The sequence below is a fragment of the Mobula hypostoma genome, chromosome 14 (genome assembly GCF_963921235.1).
Source record: "Mobula hypostoma chromosome 14, sMobHyp1.1, whole genome shotgun sequence".
Classification (NCBI taxonomy): domain Eukaryota; kingdom Metazoa; phylum Chordata; class Chondrichthyes; order Myliobatiformes; family Myliobatidae; genus Mobula; species Mobula hypostoma.
In genome coordinates, this window is record NC_086110.1 from 40,759,578 (window position 1) to 40,772,108 (window position 12,531).

At 42.3% G+C, this 12,531-nt stretch overlaps 1 protein-coding gene across 3 annotated transcripts in view; it reads right to left on the minus strand.

The window, feature by feature from the left end:
* Positions 1–12,531, minus strand: part of ankrd27 (ankyrin repeat domain 27 (VPS9 domain)) — a 109,417-nt gene that overhangs the window by 70,934 nt on the left and 25,952 nt on the right. For all 3 annotated transcript variants that reach the window (XM_063066976.1, XM_063066974.1, XM_063066977.1), the window contains exon 12: positions 1,567–1,699. In XM_063066976.1, the coding sequence (XP_062923046.1) occupies positions 1,567–1,699 (133 nt within the window). The remainder of the gene's footprint in view (positions 1–1,566; positions 1,700–12,531) is intronic.

Genomic DNA, 12,531 nt, shown 5'->3' on the forward strand with positions numbered 1-12,531 from the left:
TGATCTAGTACAATATTCTTGTGTTTTGTATGTGGAAAGTACTATTGTTTTCTTATTTATCCTCTAAACTATTCAGTGCACCTTTAAGAAATTGCTTTCCATTTCAGCAACCAATATGAGCAACTAAAAATCAAGCTTTCAGTTCACTTCTATTGGCTCTGTTCCTGCTGCACCCCCCTTCCATCAGAAGCCTACCCCCATCCCCTTTTGCCACCTTACCACCAACTGTATTCAGCTTGCATCCCATTTTGTAAAGACTTACCACCTCCAGCCACAACTCCACCACATCATCAATCCCACAATTATTATTACAATGTCCACAGCTCCGCTGCTGGTTCTTCCATGTGCACTCCCTCTTATTACTAGTGGAAGACCCTGTAAAACTCAAACATAGAAACATAGAAAATAGGTGCAGGAGTAGGCCATTCAGCCCTTCGAGCCTGCACCGCCATTCAGTATGATCATGGCTGATCATCCAACTCAGAACCCTGTACCTGGTTTCTCTCCATACCCCCGATCCCTTTAGCCACAAGGGCCATATCTAACTCCCTCTTAAATATAGCCAATGAACTGGCCTCAACTGTTTCCTGTGGCAAAGAATTCCACAGATTTACCACTCTCTGTGTGAAGAAGTTTTTCCTCATCTCGGTCCTAAAAGGCTTCCCCTTCATCCTCAAACTGTGACCCCTCGTTCTGGACTTCCCCAACATCGGGAACAATCTTCCTGCATCTAGCCTGTCCAATCCCTTTAGAATTTTATACCTTTCAATAAGATCCCCCCTCAATCTTCTAAATTCCAGCGAATATAAGCCTAGTCGATTCAGTCTTTCATCATATGAAAGTCCTGCCATCCCAGGAATCAATCTGGTGAACCTTCTTTGTACTCCCTCTATGGCAAGAATGTCTTTCCTCAGATTAGGGGACCAAAACTGCACACAATACTCCAGGTGTGGTCTCACCAAGGCCTTGTACAACTGCAGTAAAACCTCCCTGCTCCTGTACTCGAATCCTCTTGCTATGAATGCCAACGTACCATTCGCCTTTTTCACCGCCTGCTGTCCCTGCATGCCACACCAAATCTAACAACCTTCTTGTCATAACAAGCAAATTACACACCAAACTCTAACGCAGGCCAGTGGTAATGAGCACTGATATGCAGAGCTACTTCTCTTCCCACCGTGAACCACTAACTTTCCAAAACGCCCAGAGAATTCAAACCATCGCCATTCCACGCACTCCCAATCTGTGTATTCCTCACTACAAGTTAGGACTGCTTTCCTAATACTACCACCTCAGCTTGCTCTGCAACTTACCTTCATTCTATTATTTTCCCTCATCCATAAGATAATTCTTCGGTATTCAGGACATTGTTTAATTATTACTTAAGGCATTGCTTCTCCACAAAGTACACGAAAACCAAGAGTTAAATCCGAGATTATCACTCATTCTAATGAAATTGATTAGAGCCACTCAATCACTCAGCTCCTATTTTAGGTTAATGCTCACACACAAAAAGGAAATCCATTGAAATTAACAGATTGTTCAATAATGTATAAGTGTTCTTACAGGCTGACCAAGAGTCAGGTTGCCCTGATGAATATAATCTACTGCGGCCTCAAAGGAAGTTAAACAGTATCCCAGCTCATCCTTGACCGGACTGCAAAATCGAAAATTCTTGATATAACTGAGATTAGCCATCCTGTAATAAGAAAAATAAGTTTATATAAATATTTCATGAATAGATCTTTTTTTAACCACACGCATTAATTATGTGCTTCAAGTCATGCAACTACGTTCACTGCAGCTCTGAATATACTGGATATTGCAAAATACCTCCCCCCCTATCATATAATCAGAGCTCCGAGCAGTTACAAACAGTCAGTATCACCAGATGAAAGGGAAGGACTGACGTACAGTCTTTAATATTTCAGAATTCTTCCTTATCATTGTTATCCTGCAAATGAAAGCACCAATTAGTACAGTTGTGAATGACCATATTTTAGGCAAGGCTGTTTGGGTTACAAATTTTCTCAATATTTTACTGAAATCTTGAAATCATGGGTGTACAAAGTACTGATCTAAACCTTGTGGTTGAGACTGCATTCTTTTAATATTTTGACTGAATCTTTAAGCTACGTTTTGCAAATGTCTACAATGTGACTTCACTTCACACGCCAAAGGCACAACAGTAAGCCAAGCTGGTATGTACAATTCAATTTACTTTCTTCAGATAATAAAACATTCACAAATTTCAAAGCAGATAGAATCCAACAGCAAGTCCTCCAAGTCAGCACACTCAAAACCAATAAACAAACCAATATTAGTTCTGATTCTGAACTAATATTCCTTCCTGAATTATTTTTCTTTCCATGGTGAAAATTTCAACTCATTTTCCTGTCTACAAACTTTTACAGGCATCTCAGCAACATTCCTCCACTTCTTATGAAAAAATAATCATCTATTGTGTTATTTAAGTTGAAAAAACAAATTGATCTTCAAAGCACATGAAATACAAGAGCTATAGATGGGAAACAAGCTAACATCATTCTGTTTTCAGAAAGAATAGTATGAAGAATAAAGTTGAAACTGATCTAAAAGTTCTAGTAATTCATTTATAATTGTTAGCAAAAAATAAACTAATGAGCTACAGCTTACAATTGTTCCCATTTTACTAAAATGTTATTAGTATTCAGTTTATTTATACCAGGCCATCAGACTGATTAACTCATGCTGATTTGAGTGTATTTCTATCTTACATTGACTGATCTATTTATTATCAATTACTATGATCGCATATTGCATATTTAGATGGAGACGTAAAGATTTTTACTCCTCATGTACATGAAGGATGTAAGAAATAAAGTCAATTCAATATTGAGAATCGATGTAGTTTCATTTAGCCACGTGTCAGAAGAGTGGCTAAGTAAAATAGCATTAGTGAAAGAATTCACAACTTTTGGTATCTTTGGCAAAGAAGTATATTTCAACATTGCTTGGTTGTTCTAGCATAAATGACAATCTGGTTTGGTCAAACACAGAAAACCTACAGCACAATACAGGCCCTTCGGCCCACAAAGCTGTGCCAAACATGTCCCTACCTTAGAAATTACCTAGGGTTACCCATAGCCCTCTATCTCAGAGGATGTCAGTTTACTTCCTGATGGTAAATTCCACGTTCAATAAATCTATCATATCATCCTTCATTTTTGGGGCCAGCTACAACGACAGCCCACCACTAGCCACATCTTCTCCTTCACACCCCTCTCGCCTTCCACAGGAATCACTCCCTCTGCGACTCCCTGATCCAAATATCTCTCCCCACTCAGCCCCCAGATCATTAGCACTTTTTCCCTCTGCAGGAGGTGCAACATTTATCTATACATCGCCTTCCTCACCACCATTCAGGACATAAAATCCCCTTCCAGGTGAGGCATATACTCAAGTGCACCTCCATCCACCTCTTTTCCCAATGTGGCCTCCTCTACATTAGCAGGATCAAGTGCAAACTAGGGATCACATGCAGAGCATGTGCACTGTCTCCAGTGGTCATCCTGGGCTCCCAGCCGCACACCATTTTAATTCCCCTTCACAGTCCTACACTTTCCTTGCCATCCATGGCCTCATCCACTGTCAGGGTGAAGCCCAACATAAACTGGAGGAACATTTCACATTCCACTTGGATATGCTACAACACTGAACTTTCCAATCACAGAAACAGCAACCCTCACCTCTGTTTCCAGCACCAATCACTAGCCCTTCTCTGGAGCACTTTGCCATTCTCCACCACCAAACTCTAGTCATGATTCATTCCATCACTCCCATACATTTCAGCCATCAGATTTTTTCCCTGCCCTTCTGGTCTGGCTCCACTGCCTTTCACATCTTGCATTATAGTTCTCAACTGGCATCTTCCTTACTCATCACTTTCCAGCACCAGCAGCTTTTGTGTTTCCACTTATTACCCTTCAGTCCACCCCCCCTCCCACACCCTCCTGGTTTCACCATCCTCTATTTTTTGTCTGCTTCATCTATCAGGTCTTCCACCTCCACTTCTTTTCTTCCCTTTCCATTTTTCAATACCAAGTCCCCCGTCAGTTTACCAATCACCTCTGCCCTCAGTCTCACCATTCCATCTCTCCTCTTTATAGCAAGTATTTCCCCTCTGGATTCTTAGTCCTAATGCAGAGTTCTGACTGGAAGCATTGAGAATGCCTGCCGTCTCTGAATGCCCTCTGCCCCAAATGCTGCTGCTCAACCCGTTCAGTTCTATGTGCAAAATTAACTAGGGAATACGTCTGCCATCCACCTGATGAATGCTTATAATCCTCTGCAAGCAGAAATGCCGAAGGGATTCGGCCCAAAACATCAACTGTACTTTTTTTCCCCGTAGATGCTGCCTGCCTGCTGAGCTCCTGCAGCATTGTGTGTGTGTGTTCCACTTCAAGCTTCGTTGGCTTATTAGTGAATGCAAGAAACTAATGACCCTTTCTCATGTCTCAGACGTTGTTCAAGCCTCTCAATGGTAAGAGCATGCAAACTAGGAACAGGAATAGGTCCAACTGTACTTTGAGCTGCTCCGCCGTTCAACATGAGAGTCAATCTTCTAGCTCAATGCCATTTGCCTGCCCTATCCCTTACTTCACTCTAATTTATCTATCTATTTAAATTAATTCAGTCAGAGTCTCCACAGTTTTCTGAAGTACAGAAATCAAATATTTCACTACACTTTAATGAAGAAATTTCTCCTCATCTCAAAAGCGGGAGAAGAGAGAGCAGCGCGCCGCAAATGATTTCGTATCCGTTATAGGGGCCGTGGACAATTCTGATTTGATGGTGACAGATGTGAAAGCACAGAGGAACATCTGGAGAAATTTCTGAAAGCCAGTTCACTGCTGTTGTTACTGCGCGGTCAGAAATCTTCCGGAGGGAAGGCCTCAAAATCCCCGGCTTTGCCTGCTGTTGGCGACCAAGATTGAGGTCGAATCATTCAGACAGAGATGGTGCTCAGTACTCGGTGTCGGAGAGCTGATCGGAGGCTCGAAGTTTTCAGATGACTCGGAGTCGGACTGTGGTTGGGCATAGCAGAGAGGGTTTTTCTTCCTTCTCCTGTCTGCGTGAGATGTGGGACATTAGAGAGACTTTGAACTTTTACTGTGCTCATGGACTTCTTCATCAAGTTATGGTAGTGTTGCACTGTTGTAACTATATGTTATAATTATGTGGTTTTGTTAGTTTTTTCAGTCTTGGTCTGTCCTGTGTTTTGTGATATCTCACCGGAGGAAATATTGTATCATTTCTTAATGCATGCATTACTAAATGACAATAAAGAGAGGACTGCGTGTCTTCATAATCTAATCTAACATCCCTTATTCTGAGACACTGACCCATAGTTCTAGACTCCTTGGCCATGCAAAACATCCTCCCTGCATCTACCCAGTCAAACATTGTCAGAATCTTTTAAACACTAGAAAAAACAGGTCTAGTCTATTCAATCTCTCCTCATACAGCAACGGAAGCAGCAGGAAATCAGTCTAATGAATCAGTGATGCACTTCCTCTGTGGGAGGATATCAATTTTTAAGTAAGGGCACCAAAACTGTTTCCTTATTTTCTGCAAAGTTGACAACCTCATATTTTCCTACATTACATTCTATATGCATCAGCTGCCCACTCCATTAACCTACTTGTAACCTCTACAAACCTCTTTGTATTCTCTTCATTATTCATAAGCCTGCCTTGCTTTCTATTACCAGAAAACTTAAAAATGCATATCTTGTCCCTTCATCTAACTTCAAGTTCCACTTGTAAATTAACAAATAATAAGGTACACTTGCAACACAAGTTAAAAATTGAACAACACAACACTATTGGCGCTTCATGCACGAGACCTAGGTGGCAGCTGGACGCTTAGCTACTTTACGGCCTGGGGGAAGAAGCTGTGACCCACACTAACAGTTCTTGTCCAAATGCTATGGCACCTCCTGCCTGATGGTAGGCGATCAAAGAGATACTTGTATGGACAGGAGAGTTCACCGACGATGCTAAGAGCCCTGGAGTACATAGCATTCCTGATAAATATCTCTGATGGATGGAAAGAGAACCCAACGATCCTCTCTGCAGTCCTCACGATCCTTCGTAGGGATTTGCCGTTAAACTTACAATTCCCATACCAGATTATGATGATACCGCTGGTTAAGTTGGTGCTCCTGGTAGAATGGGAGGGAGAGGGTGGCCGGAGCCTCACTCACCTCAAACTCTTCAGGAAGTGGAGATGCTGCTCTGCTTTCTTGACCGAAGAGGTGGTGTTGAGGCACCAGGTGGGATGATCTGTTAAGTGCACTCACAGAAACTTGTTGCTCCTAACTGTCTCGTGGAGGAGCCGTACATGTACAGCCAGGCTCCTCCTCATGTCCAACGATCATCTCTTTGGTCCTGTTCACATTGAGACTCAAGATGTGCTCGAACCATACGACCAGCCACTCCACCTCCTCTTTATATGCCGTCTCGACATCGTTGTTGACGAGGCCAACCACTGTTGCGTTATCAGTGAACTTGATGATTTGGCTTGAACTCGATCTAACAGTGCAGTTACGTGTCAACAATGTGAACAGCAGCAGGCTAAGCACACAGCCCTGGGGAGATGGGGGCGATGGAGTTCAGAGTGATGGAGCTAGAGGTGTTTCTGCCAAAATGGACAGATTGTGGCCTCTCTATCAAGTTGTCCAGGATCCAGTTACACAGACAGATATTAAGACCCAATGACGACAGTTCACCCACCAGCTTCTGAGGGATGATCACATTAAATGCAGAGCTGAAGGTGATAATATTCGAGGTGGGATCGGACAGAGTGGAGTACAGAGAAAGCAAACTGGAAAGGGGCCAATGAAACAGGAAGATGAGATTGAATGCAATACCTAACCAGCCTCTCAAAGCACTTCAACATTGTCACTGGACAACACTGTCAGTGCCACTGGACAGTCGTCATTAAGGCAGGTTACTGTCACCCTCTTGGGCACTAGGATGATGGTGGCCATCTTGAAGCCAAAGGGGCCAATGAATCGTTCCAGACAGATGTTGCAGATGTTTACTAGAACCTCCGTCAACTGGGCTGCACAGTTCCTTAGCACCTGACCAGTACACTATCAGGCCCCACAGCTTTATTTGGGTTGGATCTTCCTCACATCAGCTGCGGCTAGACAGAGTGCCTGCTCCTCGGGGGCAAGGGTTTCCTCACTGGCACACCATTCCATGCATGAAATTGAGCGTAAAACACATTCAGCTAATGTGGAAGAGAAGCATTGCTGTCATTGACACGCAGGGTGGACCTGTAGTCCGTTATGGTCTCAATGCCCTGCCACATGCACCTCATGTCTCCGGTGTCACAGAAACGGCTGTACATTCTCTGTGAATAATCACACATTGCCTTCTTGATAGCGCAGGAAAGCACATTCCTGTTGACCCGAGTGCTGCCTTATCCCCCAGTCTGAATGCATGTACTCAATTTCCCAGCTGTGCACAGTCCTCGGCTGTCAACCATGGCTTCTGATTTGCCCTCACACAGATGTGACAATAGACAATAGGTACAGGAGTAGGCCATTCAGCCCTTTGAGCCAGCACCGCCATTCACTGCGATCATGGCTGATCATTCACAATCAGTACCCCGTTCCTGCCTTCTCCCCATATCCCTTGACTCTATCATTAAGAGCTCTATCTAACTCTTTCTTGAAAGCATCCAGAGAATTGGCCTCCACTGCCTTCTGAGGCAGAGCATTCCACAGATCCACAACTCTCTGGGTGAAAAAGTTTTTCCTCAACTCCGTTCTAAAAGGCCTACCCCTTATTCTTAAACTGTGGCCTCTGGTTTGGGACTCCCCCAACATCAGGAACATGTTTCCTGCCTCTAGCGTGTCCAATCCCTTAATAATCTTATATGTTTTAATTAGATCCCCTCTCATCCTTCTAAATTCCAGTGTATACGAGCCCAGTCGCTCCAATCTTTCAACATATGACAGTCCCGCCATCCCAGGAATTAACCTCGTAAACCTACGCTGTACTTCCTCAATAGCAAGAATGTCCTTCCTCAAATTTGGAGACCAAAACTGCACATAATACTCCAGGTGTACTCTCACCAGAGCCCTGTACAACTGCAGAAGGACCTCTTTGCTCCTATACTCAACTCCCCTTGTTGTGAAGGCCAACATGCCATTAGCTTTCTTCACTGCCTGCTGTACCTGCATGCTTACTTTCAGTGTTTAATAACAGTGACATCCTCAATGCACAGATCTTGCATATTTATTGATGTTAATGAGATTGCCATAGGTAGCCATCTCCCTGAACATGTTCCAGTTCGTGTTTTCAAAACAGATCCAAGTTGTTGATATAGGTTGTGAATAGCTAGAAGCCAATCACTAATCCCTGTAATAACCCATGTGGCACAGCCTGCTAACTCGAGAAAGATCCTTTTATTTTCATTTCCTGTGTTCCAATCTTGTTCTGTGTAGGGTCATATTGACAGCCTTCTGAAGTTCTAAATACACGACATCCACACCTACTAATTACACCTTCCTTTCTTAAATGGTGGGGTCAGATTAGCTACTCTCTGATCTACTTATGTTTTGAAATTATCTGGATAAGTGGCATTCAAAACAATGTTTTTCACTGTATTTCAGTACATGACAACAATGAACCAATTACATGAACCATTCTAGAAATTTATATAAAATTTTTAAATAATGACCAGTGCATCCATCAGTTCCATTGTCAACTCTTTCAAAACACTGGGATGTAGATTATGAGGTCTCTAATTTTAACCGATATTCAGTCTCCTCAATTTCTCTAGATCTCTACTTCCACTAATATTATTTTATTTTAGTTCCTCAATCTGATTAGACTTTGGTTCTATTAATAATTCAGGTAGTTTCTCTGTAAAGATAGACAGGAAACATTTGTTTATCTGCTATACAATTTCCTTATTCTCCATTATAAGGTCCCCCATCTGTTTGCAAATGAATCACATCCTCCATGAGAACCACTGTCAAATTTATCATTTTACTTTCTCATTTTATAAAATTTAACATATATTGAAGTGTGATTTTTGAGCTAACCTACAAAAAACATTGTGCATCATGTCAAATCAAAAATTGCAAAACCTGTGAACAATTTACTAAAAATTAAAAACTAAAATTGTGAGGATGCAAAAGTGTTAATCCCCTTCGTAATTATTATGTTAACTTTCCTCAGGTGCAATACTCTATGTTACTTTAACACACCCAATTTGTTGATATAGACAACTGAAGGGTCACCTGTTCTCAATTAATTCATAAGAATTAATAACCTCTCACTCCATAATGTATTTTCAACATGCAGATGGATTGTGAAAATCAGGCTGGCAATGGATCTCAAGAGAGTGAGTTTGTTGAATGCCCACAAGATGGCTTTTTAGAGCAGTTTGTCGTTGATCCTTCTAGGGGATCAGATATACTGGATTGGATGCTATGTAATGAACCGGAGCTGATGAGGGAGCTTAAGGTAAAAGAACCCTTAGGAGAGAGTAATCACAATATGATTGAAATCAACTTGAAATTTGATAGGGAGAAAGTAAAGTCTTACATAGCAGTATTTCCGTGGAGTAAAGGAAATTACAATGGTATGACAAAGGAGCTGGCCAAAGTAAATTGGAAGGAGATGCTGGCAGGGATGACAGCAGAGCAGAAGTGGCATGAGTTTCTGGGAATAATGAGGAAAGTGAAGGCGAGATGTATTCCAAAAACAAAGAAATACTCAAATGGCAAAATAGTACAACTGTGGTTTACAAGGGAAGTCAAAGCTAATGTAAAAGCAAAAGAGAGAGTATCAGACATCCCACCTCTCCCAGAAGTTCCAGGAGTCTCCCGTATATTAATAGTGGCTTCCTGATGCCCGCAAGTTATATACAATATCCCGGAAAATAATTTTTTTGAGAACGAGAGAGAGCGAGAGAGAGAGAGCACGCGTGCGCCACGGCAGAGTGTTCCAAAAGAATGTATAAAACGTACGTCACCCAGACTACCCTGAAGTGTACCCCTGCCTAGTAGAGATCAAAAATAATGACAAGTGTTGCTCGCTGCACTGTTTGCAACAGTGACTTTTCTATTGCCCATGGTGGGTTAAGACTGTAAAAGACATGTTGAGGTGAGTTTAACAGGTGTCATTCGTTTATTAGCATAGCTAACGTTATTTAAACTACCTGGCTAGCTGCTCAGGAGCTACTCTATTGCAGACATCCCACCTCTCCTGGAAGTTCCGGGAGTCTCCCGCAAATTGATGGTGCTACCTCCCTGAAATGAGTTTTTGCAGGGTGGGATGTCTGAAGTATACAGCAAAGCAAAAATTAGCAAGAATATAGAGGATTGGGAAACTTTTAAAAACCTACAGAGAACAACTAAAAGAATCATTAGGAGGGAAAAGATGAAATATGGAAGTAAACTAGCAAACAATATCAAAGTGGATACCTCTTTTTCAAGTATGTAAAAAAAAAGAGAAGACAGTGGATATAGGACCACTAGAAAGAGAGGCCGGAGAAATAATAATGGGGGATAAAGAGGTGGCTGATGAACTAAATGAGTATTTTGCATCAGTCGTCACTGTGGAAGACAATAACAGTGTGCTAGATGTTGAAGGATGTGAGGGAAAAGAAGTGAGGGAATTTCTATTACAAGAGCAAAAGTGCTCAAAAAGCTGAAAGACCCAAGGGTACACAAATCACCCGGACCAGATGAACTGCATCCTAGGGTTTGAAAGAGGTAGCGAGAGATTGTAGTGACATTAGTAACGATCTTTCAAGAATCATTGGACTCTGGCATGGTGCCAGAGAACTAGAAAATTGCAAATGTCACTCTACTCCTTAAGAAACAAGGAAGGCAGCAGAATGGAAATTATAGACCAGTTAGCCTGACCTCAGTGGTTGGGAAGATGTTGGGAGTCAATTGTTAAGCATAAGGTTATGGAGTACTTGGTGACACGGGACATGATAGGACAAAGTTAGCATAGTTTCCTCAAGGGAAAGTATTGCCTGACGAACCAGTTTGAACTCTTTGAGGAGATTACACGTAGGATAGATAAAGGAGATGTTATATATCTGGATTTTCAGAAGGTCTTTGACAAGGTGCCACACATGAGGCTGCTTACCAAATTAAGAGCCCACAGTACCACAGAAAAGTTACAGGCATGGTTAGAGCATTGGCTGATTGGTAGGAGAAAGTAAGTGGGAATAAAAGGATCCTTTTCTGGTTGGCTGCCGGTGACCAGCAGTGTTCTAAAGGGGTTGATTTTGGGACCACTTCTTTTTATGCTATAGATCAATGAATTAGATAGTGGAATAGACGACTTTGTTCCCAATTTGCAGATGATATGAAGAGTGGCGGAGGAGCATAGTGTTGAGGAAATAGGTAGGATGCAGAAGGACTTAGACAGATTAGGAGAATGGGCAAGAAAGTGACAAATGAAGTGCAATCTTGGAAAATACACGGTCATGCACTTTGGTGGTAGAAATAAATGTGCAGACTATTTTCTGAATGGGGAGAACATCCAAAAACCTGAGATGCAAAGGGACTTGGGAGTCCTTGTGCAGATCTCCCTAAATGTTAACTTGCAGGTACAGTTGGTAGTAAGGAACGCAAATGCAATGTTAGCATTCATTTCAAGAGGTCTTGAATACAAGAGCAAGGATGTAATGCTGAGGCGTTATAAGGCACTGGTGGGGCCTCACCTTGAGTATTGTGAACAGTTTTGGGCTCCTCATCCATGAAAAGATGTGCTGGCAGTGGAGAGAGTTCACAGGAGGTTAACAAGGATAATTCTGAGAATGAAAGGGTTATCATACGAGGAACATTTAGCAGCTCTGGGTCTCTACTCGCTGGAGTACAGAAGGATGCTGGGGGGGAAAGGGGGGGGGGAATCTCATTAAAACCTTTCGAATGCTGAAAGGCCTGGACAGAGTAGATGTGGAACGGATGTTTCCCATGGTGGGGAGTCTTGAGCAAGAGTGCACAGCCTCAGGATAGAGGGGCATCCATTTAAAACAGAGATATGGAGAAGTTTCTTTAGCCAGAGGTTGGTAACGTTGTGGAATTTGTTACCACAGGCAGCTGTGGAGGCCAAGTCGTTGGGTGTATTTAAGGCAGAGCTTGATGGGTTCTTGATTGGACGTGGCTGGGGAGTGGGGCTGAGGAGGGGGGAGAAAAAGACCAACTGTGTTTGTATGACGGAGCAAACTCGATGGGCCAAATGACCTAATTCTGCTCCTATGTCTTATGGTTTTATTATGATCAAACCAAAATGAAGGTAAGAGCATTCAAATCAAATCACAGAAATTATAATAGAGAAGCAGAAATCTCAGGAAGAGTACAAGACCATCTCTAAGGCACTGAACATACCTCGGAGCTCAGTGCAGTGCATTGTGAAAACATGGAAAAAATATGAAACCACTGCCACATTGCCTAGGTCAGGATACCCCTCTAAATTACTCACCAGAGAAGAAAGGCACTTGTAAAAG